General features: G+C 36.3%; 1 protein-coding gene and 1 long non-coding RNA gene across 3 annotated transcripts; one reads left to right on the top strand and one right to left on the bottom strand.

Moving 5' to 3' along the window:
• Nucleotides 1-85: 85 nt before the first annotated feature.
• On the bottom strand, nucleotides 86-3,158 carry LOC147759390 (uncharacterized). Its single transcript, XR_015331276.1, has 3 exons — nucleotides 2,967-3,158; nucleotides 1,667-1,756; nucleotides 86-567 (listed from the first exon to the last, which is right to left on the bottom strand). It is a non-coding gene; the product is annotated as an uncharacterized LOC147759390 (long non-coding RNA).
• Nucleotides 3,159-3,493: 335 nt separating this feature from the next.
• On the top strand, nucleotides 3,494-11,232 carry LOC106180265 (uncharacterized). Of its 2 annotated transcripts, XM_086996495.1 has the most exons (13): nucleotides 3,494-3,776; nucleotides 4,077-4,183; nucleotides 4,571-4,677; nucleotides 4,943-5,041; nucleotides 5,657-5,767; nucleotides 5,938-6,017; nucleotides 6,428-6,610; nucleotides 7,410-7,466; nucleotides 8,355-8,509; nucleotides 9,815-9,910; nucleotides 10,074-10,128; nucleotides 10,387-10,632; nucleotides 10,848-11,232. In XM_086996495.1, exons 1-13 carry the CDS (start codon nucleotides 3,654-3,656, stop codon nucleotides 10,944-10,946), a joined length of 1,518 nt encoding a protein of 505 aa, XP_086852621.1. In that variant the 5' UTR covers nucleotides 3,494-3,653; the 3' UTR covers nucleotides 10,947-11,232. The 2 variants fall into 2 exon arrangements, with proteins under 2 accessions (XP_086852621.1, XP_086852622.1); XM_086996496.1 differs by lacking the exon at nucleotides 7,410-7,466 and having other exon boundaries at nucleotides 3,497-3,776.
• The last annotated feature ends 74 nt before the right edge of the window (nucleotides 11,233-11,306 follow it).

The following is an 11,306-nucleotide window of genomic DNA, read 5'->3' as shown; positions in this document are numbered from 1 at the left end:
TATATATTAAATATAAAATATATTTTACCAATGCATGAATTTTTTACTTGCAACTCCAGCCAACACATCAGAAACCCCTCCAAAATTAATACAATATTATTTGTTTTTATTAATTAAGATCAAACAACAACAAAAAAAGTGCTTTTATGTGAATCTTTAGCCATTAATTTATGCAGTCACCTTCCAGTTTTGATAAAACAAACTATAATCCACTGCTGGTGCCATTCAAAAAGGTTCACATCAATCTTATAAACAAGCCTGTGCTATCATTAGTCTTTCTGCCAAAGGAAAGGTACTCTTTACAGATATGAAGAGTCTGAATTCACTTTTTTCCTGAGTGCTGTTTTTCCAGTATTAAAAAATGACCGGAGAAATTTGTGTTCTTGCTAAAAGATAGTCCACACTTGTGTTCAGTATATTACATCAAAACTGCTCTACATTATTGTCCACAAGACTTTGTCCACTCTGGCATCCAACTAAGCTTTGAAATAATTTCTACTGGTAATGTCTTAAGAAGTGGGAGCAGTATTAAAATTTTGGCATCTTGTCTGGTACGCCTGCCAAAGCCTAGAATGAGAGGGAAAAAAATATGTCAATCATATTTTATATAAGCTCTTTTATAACTGCTTCTATGGTGAAAACCGATTTTCACCATATAAAAAGTTATAAAATTGGTCAAATCAGAGTTCTATTGAAGGTGTATAGAGTGACTCTACCTTTCCTACAATCAGGGATAATCTCAAGGAGGTATTCACTATTCACTTCATAGCCCCCCCCCCCCCAAAGTTTTAGAGAACACTAGAAACTCAACACGACATCAACAAGCCTCTGTCTCAAGCACACTTCAAAACTCAGCCAAGGGTGCCAAGATTTTATAAGGGCCAAACTTTTTCTGTGCGATAATAAGCCCATGGTATTTGGGTCACAAGAATGTATTTTTAGCATTTTCCATCATTAACATTGGTTTCCCACACCTAGATCAATCTAACAGCATCGCTCCATCTCCAAAGGGTTTCTCGCTAAATTGATTTCAGCTTACTAGTAAGTGGCTTAGATGTCTGGCATGCCAACTGAAGCTGCTAAACGATAGTAAATCCCCCTCAGTAGCTTCAGTGGGCATGACAGACATAAAGCCACTCAAGTTTACTGCAATTTAGCAAGATAAAGGGATCCACAGTTAGAACGATAGGGCCTGGGAATGATCCCTCAATAGTTACATGATCTACAATGCTCAAATTAAAAAAAAAAAAAAAAAAATTTGGAAGTTTGCTAAAAATATATATACACACACTTGTGAGGAGTGACTATGGAACAATTACCAGCTCATTTGACCTGATAATTGCCTAAATATCATGTCAAAGTTGTGGCCCTATTTTGCCAAGTGCTTCAAGCATTGGGCCGGGTGCTTACGGTTCTTAAGCTATTCTAGAACATTTAGTACATTTTTTTACAGTTCTAATGTTGTTCTGTGATGAATGTACCGTAACAGTAACAGTTCTAGAAGTGGTTTAGCAAAGTCCTTCAGAATGTCCTAGAACAGATTAAGAAAAATTTTCATGAAAAGAGAAAAACATGTTCTAGGACAGATGGAGAACCAAAATCAGCGTGAAATGAGACATATTTTTGCAGGGGTTTCCCTTGACTGTGCTACGCTACTGATACTTACTATTGTGACGTATTCAGATCCAGTAAGCCGCCTGTCTCGGAGATATATGTCATGGTCGTGAAAGCTGCGGTATCTCCTGTGCTCCCCATGCTGAAAATGATACGGAAAATCCAGAGAAATTACTGTCAAGCCTGGTGGGCAGTGTGTGAACCTCTCATTACCCAAGAGAGGTGTCCCCGAATTGCACTATATAGCACAACACAGCACAATACACTCGAAATTGAATGCACTTGCATTGAAACATAGAAAACAGTAGCTCCAAGCAAAATAGGGTGATATAAAAGCAAAATATATACAAGGTTATAAATATCATTGATATAACTGAACGGCATGACTTGTATATTGTCGGGCCAGCAGCCATGTTGGCTACCGACTCTTCTGGCTGAGAATTAAGAGCCTCTAGCCAACATGGTGGCTGAAACAACTTGTTTAATTGTATCAAGGACGTTAATTATATAGTACTAGTAATATATTTCACTTTCATATCAGCCCATTTTGTTGGGAATGACCATTTCCAGTGTTAACTTGCGACCGGTGTGGCGTGTACCACTCGGAGCGTGAACCATCCGTTCTGCTCATGCGCACAAAGCGCAGGCAAACCTGAGACTTCCGGCGTGTACAGCCCGTCTCTATAGAGTCATCAGTACATTCGTAGCCTTTAATAAACATGCACCGTTGAGAACATACTGCAAATTCAAACATAATCTTTAAAAGTGTTCATATCTTATAGACGTTCACCTCTACTGCGATTTGCCTCAGGTGGCCATATCAACACACTAGCCTAGTAAAATAAATACTAAAATAGTAGCCAGCAGCTGAATAACGACGGCCCGTCCACGGTAGGTTCATCCATGCGTCGAGTTGTAATTTGACACTGATTCTCTATCAAAATTATCAATTAACACATGAATTTTATCCCCATCATAGTAAATGTATAATGTGGTAGGAAATGAACTAGCCAAATATAACAGTACAGGTGAATAAGAACGGATCATTCACGGAACGGCTCATTCACGCGTCTGCTGCGTGTACAATCGGTCAGAACGGATGGTTCACGCAGAACGGACCGTACACGTGACACCGGACTCTGTATTGCGCAATTTAGTGAGACTCATTTAATGTACCGTACCAGTCATTCCTCAATAAATTAGACAAGTAGTTCAGATCATGGCGGATGATTTCTGCCAGAATTGGTTAGCTGAAATAAAGCGTTCGTGACACAATTACCGAAAAAGACAACATGAAAGTTTTTTATAAGACGACTTGTTCAATCGCCAGGGGAATTAAATCGAATGCTCACCCCGTTTCTGAATTCAGAAAAACTGGCTTTAGCTTTTACCCAACCTAGCTGCGTTAGTAATACAAAAGCTGCATATTGGACGCCGAGCCCAGGTAGTATGACATACCACCAAACCTGCATCTTGACAGCCTTCCGTTGACCACAGGCCAACAAACTACGCTACAAAATGGAGGCAGGAAGATCCGTAAGGAAATTGGTTGGAGAAATATAATGTAATATATTAGTCCCTAAACTTGACAAAAATTTTTCAACATTAGAAAAATCACAAATATCTGTGCATTACAACAACAGACATGGAAACATAGCTATATTTTGAATGAACATATAACAATTAAAAATTGATTTTTAAAAGTTTTAAGAATCCCTTTCGGTTATCTTCAGTCAAATAGTAGCTTCGCGGTAAATATACTGCTTGTTAATAATGTTACATTTTAAAGATACTTTGATTCGTGATTGCAATCATATCGAAAATTATATTTTTTATTTTTATTTCTTTCATTAGAAATAGTTTTATTGAAAATTTTAATGCGTTCTATTTTCCAAGCAGTCGCGCAGCTAACTGAGCTTCTGAAAACGACGCTCTTCACTCTTTCGTGTTTTTAGTATTTGAGGTCGTGAGTTTTACTGTGTAAACATGGAATTAGCGTCCTAAGACTCTGTATGGCTGTTGTACCCCAAAGATAAGCTATGGCACAAGACAAAAAAGAACAGAAATCAGAGTTGCGTCAGAAAACATTAAGACCGACAGCTGACAGAAATAATGATTTGAAAAGGCGAGAGAAGAGAGAAAAGGAAAATGCGCCAACTAAGGTACACTGCCATCATCAAATCAGTGAAATAGTCAATCAGTGCTTTCTTTCACACAGAATTTGCTTGATAATGAATTATAGTAGATCTTAATGACCTTAAACACGCACACACACACACACGTTTTACAGTAGTGATATTTATTCCATGGTTATTCGATTTTATTTGGTCAGAGGGCAATTGATTCTACTCAATTATTCTTTCTGGGGAAGTAAGTTTGGGAGAGCACATGCCCAAAGGACAAGTGCCCAAAATACCTAACTGTCAACCACTCACTGTAGCCCACCCTTGTTTCCATGACAGGTTGTAGTGAGACGTCTGCCACCGAGTCTAAGTCCAGAAGAGTTCTTGGAACAGATCGCTCCCGTCCCAGAGCATACGGACTTCTATTTCTGTAGGCCTGACATGAGGTAGGTATGTTTCTTGTGCAGTTGAGACTGTTCCTTGGGGAGTGCTAGTAATGATATGTGGTATATCTTAATGCACCCTTACTTTCTGCCCTTTTAGTCATTAGAATACTGCAGTGTGTTCATGTGTGTGTGTGTGTGTGTGTGTGCGTGTGTGTGCATGTGTGGGCTGACACAGTTGAAAGAAGATACCCGGAATCTGTTAAAGTTTATTATCCACATAATCTCTGATACTGACATATATTGGATAGAATAGCACAAAAAGTTACAACTTTCAACATGAAATTTTTTTAAAAATCGGGACCCCATGCATTCTATTTTTTTATTCTTTTTTTCGAGTTGATCTTTATGCCTTTGTTGACATGTGTCCACTTTTGTTTACTTTTCCAGTTTGGGGTCCAATGCAGTGTCAAGAGCTTACATCAACTTTGCCAAATTTGAGGACATTTGCTTGTTCAGGGAAAAATTTGATGGTTATGTGTTTTTGGATTCCAAAGGTGAGGCAGAATTTCAAGAGGCACTAGAAAGAGAAGTTATTCCCCATCAAATTTTTGTTATTGGTATTAAAAAATTAGTATTAAAAAAAAAAACAAACTTTGGTCACATCAGAGAGTATATGTTCAAGATGAACAAAAATGACATATTTTCTTTAAAGAGGTGTAACATTCAATTTGGAAGATTAAAGACATTTGCAATTTATTTGGTAGTACTGTATCCACTGTAGTGAACACTTCTGTATTTGTCTCTGTACTGTTTATTTAGGTAATGAATACCCAGTTGTGGTGGAATTTGCTCCGTATCAAAAATGTGCCAAGAAAAAAGCAAAGAAACCAGACCCTAAGAAGGGCACAATAGAACAAGGTACAACTCTTTGTATGAGATCTATATTTCACAATAAATACACTGTTAACAACTCAAAGAAATATAACATATTTTGTTTTACCACAAAAACAGCAGTTATAGCTATTATTCTGACATCTGAGCTAGACCACGTGACCTCCATAGATGACTATACTCTTAAGAGATTATAACAAAAAACTTTTTAGGAGAAAAAAAAAAAACAGGGACCACGTAACTTTGAATATAGAAATGGATTTATTATCCATTGGTAAATATGGGAAAATTGTTGTTTACCCCAGGAAAATCAATTTATTTGGCTGAAATGAACAATTGTTATCTTTTAAATGTGCATTTATTATTTATTTATTCATTTAATCATTTATTTATTCATTTTATTTTACCAAGTTGAAAAGTAGGCATAGATTAATGCTGTAGGAAAGAATAAACCAGGGTTGAGATTTTTCCAACAAACGGATGATTTTCAACTTTTGGGGTGGTGTTGGTGCTTACAACAGTAACGAGATTTTTCTAACTATCGGCAGATGTTCGACTTTTTGGGAGCCAAAAAAATCTCAGCCCGGATAAGCATTTAAGATTTATGTTATAGAAATTTTCATGATTTTAAATTAACTTTAGATCCAGATTATATAAAGTTTCTGGAGAGCTTGGAGAACCCGGAAGATGCACCTGCACAAACCATAGAGAACTTAGTGGAAGAGATTGAGACCAAGGAAAGAGAACAGAAAGGTGGGTGAAAAATGAGACACATGCACGCATGCACACGCACGTGCACACACACAGTCTCTCTCTCTCTCTCTCTCTCTCAGACAGAGTGTCCAGTCTAAAATTTTTCTGAGACCAACTTTGGATTTTCAATTCCTATGTGGTCTACTTTATTTTTGCCTCAACTATTTCAGCCTCAGCTGGGGTCAAGTCCAGCACACCATTGTTAGACTACTTGAAGAGGAAGAAAGAGGAAAGAAGAGCAGCACTGCAGGTAAGACAGAGAATGCGCTTTGCAACCAGTTGATCTGGGTTGAGCAGTTTTCCCACACCTCTTCCCTCTCTCACTTCATTTATGTGCTAGTATCTCAGTCACGTGACATGCAAGGTATGTTACAATTATGGGATGTAAATGCAATTTTTTGTTGTTTACTTCTACCTACTGGGCGCACGTTAAATTTGAAATGGATCTTGTTTATTTGGAGTGTTTCATGCTGAGAAAGTGCTGTTTTTGTGTATCATTTCCAACTAAAACAACTTTGTATGCATGTTTAGTTTATGCAATTCTAATTAGATGTCTTTAATCACAGTTCAATGATTTTTGCAGATCTGGAAATTTTTCACATGATTTATTCATACGTATCCATCCAAACTATCCTTAATATATGAGCTTGTATTTTGCAGAGAATGAGAGAAGAGAGGAAGAGGAAAGAACAAGAAAAAAAGCGACAGAAAGAAGAAGAAAGAAGAAAAAGAAGGGAGAAGGAGAGGGAAAGAGAAAAGGAGAAAGACAAGGATAAGGAAGATAGAGATGGCACAAGACGAAAAGAAACTGCAAAGAAAGAGTCAGATTCATCAAATGTGAAGGTAATTGTCAGATTTAGGTGCTGGTATATTAAAATAATATTTAATAAACAGTAGGTATGTTGGGCCCAAAGTGAGATTTTACATCTGATCTCCTTGCGTCATCTGGGATATCATATGCAAATCTCACTTTGGGTCCAGCATAAATATAGTTTAAGTTGGAAAGCTTTCTCTTTTTAGCAAAGGTGTTGACAATTAATTGAAAAAAAAATCAGATTGTGTCATTCTTTGTTGCAGAAATGTATGCAAAGTTTTGATTATTTGTATCCAAAAAGTGTCTTGTTAATAAGAGGTAAAAGATTTATGAGTAACCAAAAAAAAAAAAAAAAAAAAAATGGCCACTGAAGAACCAAAATTTTGGAATAAATAAGGTGTTTAAATTTTGAGAGTGGTTGTGTAACTGTTACTGTCATTTTGAAAAGGATGAGCATTACCTAACAAATTACCTTAACAAATCAAATGTGCTCAAAACAAAGAAAATGAATGATTATTATTTACAAAACCAATTACACTATATGGATATGTTGACAAGGTGTCTTAATAAGTATATAAATTATTTTCTGTGTGTGTGTGTTTGCAGCTGCGCGTCTGCACCATGTTTAAAGAATGACAGAATTTCAATTGCTAAGTGAATACCTGAAATTCTTACTAGTTTGACTGGCTACTCTCTCTCTCTCTCTTTTTCTATATGTCCCTACCCCCCTCTATTAAAATGCCTTAAACAGACTAGTCTGTTATTTCATCTGCTTTATAGAGAGGAGATTTGAACAGTATTTTATTCTCCAAAACATTAAACTTTTAGGAGGACCATGATATCTTTCTTCAGAAATTACAGATTGAGATGTTTCTGAAGGCTCAGGTAGTTTCCTAACCAAACAAAACAAAAAATTATCATACCCAATGTTTTGTTATTAACCTTCATACAGAGATACCTTAATTTCAATTTATTACTATTTTTTATGTTACTGTAATGTTGGTTTGTTGCATAAAAAAAAAAAATTTTTACACTTACCCAGGTTTTATTTGTTATGATACTTAATAATCTTAGTAGTTTTATTTATTTTAGATGACATTATAATTGTATTTAGTAACTTTCCAGGAGCCCTAAATGACATACTGTGTTATCCCAAGGAATAAAATTACTAACATTGTTTTGCTTTTGAGCAGCATGAAAAGCATTTAAAGTTTCCATTACTTTTTTTGCTCATTATTATTATTATTATTTTCTTATAATTTTTTTTGCAGTAAAATTTTGCCAGCAAGCTTCTTAGTTGTCTGTTTGAGGAAATCATGATCATAAGACATATTGGTTTTAACTGGTCTTTTTGAAATATTCTATATTTAAATAATATGATATGACTACTAGTAGTCTCATGCTTTCTTGACCTAAGTATATAATACATATTATCAGGTATGTTTGTGTGTCATTTATATCATGGTAAAAAAATGAAAATAAACTTCAAGAAAACAAGTATGGATTAGATTATTTTACACATTTAGTTCAATGAACTACTGGTTTATGTTAGATCTTATAGTAGGTATTGAACAGTGAAAAGGGTTCTGAGAAGAATGCAAATGGTATATTTTAAATTTTTCAATGAACTTTGTCATGAGTTAAAAGGGATTTTGTAAAAAATAACAATTATATGTTGCACAAGGAAGTATTTGTTGTAGTAGAATAAAATGATGGTGATGTTGATGATACTTTTATTATATGGTCAACAATTAACAAATTGTTTCCATGTAGCTGCTTAAGAACCCAGACAGAGACAAAGGCAGAGACAGTGAGAAGTATGGGAGGAATACAAAGGAAGACAGGCCAGGTCAGGAGAAGTCTCCTGTCAAGGAGACCAGCAACAGTAGACCACAGAGTGGGAAGGAGCGGGACAGGGAAAGAAACAGGTGGATATTGACCTAGTTTTCTCTGACCTGGTTTTAGTTGACCTAGGTTTTTTTGGACACTGGCAGGAATGTTACTGTAACATTTATAGTTGCAAGTTCAGGCCTTCCCAACTACCAGACTCGGCACCTACGGGTCCAGTATAAACCGGTTTATCAGACCACACTACCCGTTTTCAAGGTGTGTGTCAGATCGCATTACAGAGTATCAGCCACCACACCGATTTTGCCTGGTGCCCGATGTGATAGCAATGATCCTAAGCGGGGTTGGAAAGTAGTGCATCTCATCTAGATTCATGCGCTGCTGCAATTTTCTCTGTTTATGCTAAAATCTGACAGTACCGCAATTTTTAACATAAAATTTAGGTTCGGACATAGCCAATGATGTTTTGTAAATAAGAACTTGCAAACATATATATTAATTTAGAAAAGTAGACTTAATTTTGATAGCGGAAGCATATTCTGTCGGGGGTTAAATTATTTTCATGACTACCGGGATGGACGAGATTGAGGGCAGGGGTAATCCTAGAGAGGGGTGAGAAACGTCCATTGTTCTCGTCAGCGAGGCTGTCCTTTTTCAGGGTTTGTATGCACGGACAGAAAACTTAAGTATTGTGGGAACGTTACTAATGAAGCCACTGGTAGTACTAGTAGACATCAGCCTGTAGTCTTGAACAAGCGCCTCGATGACGAGTGAACAGTTGTGGTAGTTCAACTACTGTTCATGCGTGCCGCAACGACCAAACCTAATTGCTCCTCAAGGTCACAAAACAATAACCGGTACTGACGGCTAGACTCGTCTTAATCATATAAGTAGCGCGTTTCCACCCCCTGATTGAGGGAGTCGTCTGTTGTGTTCATACGACTCCTACTTGACGAAAACGAGGCGCGATACCCGGATGACAGGTAGGCTTACAGAATTTGTGATAGGGTATGATACTCTTTTATGCGATCTGACACACACCTTGAAAACGGGTAGTGTGGTCAGATATACCGGTTTATTCTGGACCCGTAGGTGCCGAGTCTGGTAGTTGGGAAGGCCTGAAGTTATTATAATTTTGAAATTGCGATTTTTAATTGTCATTTCTGAAAGGAAGTGTTTTCCTCTACAAGGTTTTTATTTTGTACTTGTTGAAAGGTTTCTTTTTGGTGAATATATTTAGCTGTCAGTTTGCTCTATGTTTCAGCTAATATATTTTGCTTGTCTTAAAATGAGGCTATTTTGCTATTTTATACAGTATTCATAAGCAGATCATTTTGTTATGTTGGAAATTGTGAATCATTGGCACATTTATTTTTTTTCCTTAGGGAAAGAGAGAGAGAAAGACAAAAAGAAAAAGAGCAACAAAGATCTGTAGGTGCAAAGCGAAATGAAGGTGGAAATAGAGGCAACAGGAATGAAAGGTTGATCATTATACACCTCTTACACTTGAATTTTCTTTATCCCATTATTTTTATTGAAAAAAATCACATTGAAGGCATAAGGGCAAACTATTTGTCAAAATATTTTGTGAGACATATTTTTAGATACTTAAAAACATGTAATCAATTTTTTTCTTCATTTCAGACCAGGCAGTTCCAAGAAAGACTCCGAAAGGAAAGATTTCAAAGACACAAAAAAGGTAATTCAGAAATTAGCAGTGGTCATGCTGAATTTAACTATGTCATGTCAAAATGTTAAATTTTCCATTACCCGACAAAAAAGTATAGTAAAATTTAATACTCATAAAAGGAATCCATCATAAAAAATTACTCTGTGACAAAGTAATTAAATACTGCTTAACTGAAATTTTCCCCAAGTACAAAGATCCACAACCTTTAAACTTGTGAAAAAAAAAAGAAGTAAATTTAAATTATAAGTAAGTTTTCTAATCTTGCAGGATGAGAAGCTGACAGAAAAGGAAAAATCTGATGCTACACAACCTGGCCCTAAGGAAGATAAATCAAAGCCAGTTCCTCAAACCAAGAAGGACGAGAAACCTTCAGAAGCTTCAGAAACCAGAGAGGGTAACAAAGGTGCTACAGATATGGCTGCCAAGCGTATTGGTGATGAAAATAGTAAAGGAAGCGACAGCTCGGGAAAGGAGGAGGGAGCAGGCGAGAAAAAGGAGAGACGACGTTATAAGGTACGAGGTTCAAGCAGTAGTTCTAGTTTTTGTTTGTAATAAGTATTTTTTTTTTTTTTTTGAAAAGAGGAGTTAACTGGATTCATGGCAGGAGTTTTTCTAAACATCTTCTTGAATGTATAGTGACTTTGTATCTTTAAAAATTGAAAGAAACTAATCATAAAAGTGAATGTATTATTTTTACCCTGTTCATTTTTATTTTTCATTATTTCAAGGATCGCCCAGAGCGTGCCATCTATGTCCCTGGCAGACGGCGTCAAGAAATAGAGAAGCAAAAGAAGGAACCTGAAAGTCAAGGTCAAGGAGAAAGCTAGCCGAGGATGGTTTCTACTGAAGAACACCAAATTTTAAACTGTTCTGGACTGCCTTGGACTGCACTTCTGACATAGTCCCTTTGTACCGACCAAAGTTTACAGTTTTCCCAGAATTTTCACAAGTTACGTTCAAGGTCACACACTACCATGTGCAAGTTTCAGACAGATGACTAAGTGAATACTTAAACCAGCTACACGTTTGTTAGACTGGCAACTATTGCAGGGTGCTTAAAGATATGAAGAAGCAAAATTTCTGAGTATTATGAAATAAACTTCTTGTTATAAAGATGTGCTTTCTTTTATTTTATCCTTGTCAATTACTGTTTGGGGTTCTCCGATGATGTTCCACATGAAAGAAAT

The sequence above is a fragment of the Lingula anatina genome, chromosome 10, assembly GCF_051362555.1.
Source record: "Lingula anatina isolate TDL-2025a chromosome 10, LinAna3.0, whole genome shotgun sequence".
In the NCBI taxonomy this organism is placed as follows: Eukaryota; Metazoa; Brachiopoda; class Lingulata; order Lingulida; family Lingulidae; genus Lingula; species Lingula anatina.
This window is presented reverse-complemented; position numbering and strand designations above follow the sequence as displayed.

Excerpts from the sequence above, each read along its gene's own strand:
- LOC106180265 (XM_086996495.1), top strand. The coding sequence starts at position 3,654 with ATGGCACAAGACAAAAAAGAACAGAAATCAGAGTTGCGTCAGAAAACA. Across the intron at positions 7,467-8,354 it reads AGATGTTTCTGAAGGCTCAG|CTGCTTAAGAACCCAGACAG; the intron begins GTAGTTTCCTAA and ends GTTTCCATGTAG. Across the intron at positions 8,510-9,814 it reads CGGGACAGGGAAAGAAACAG|GGAAAGAGAGAGAGAAAGAC; the intron begins GTGGATATTGAC and ends TTTTTTCCTTAG.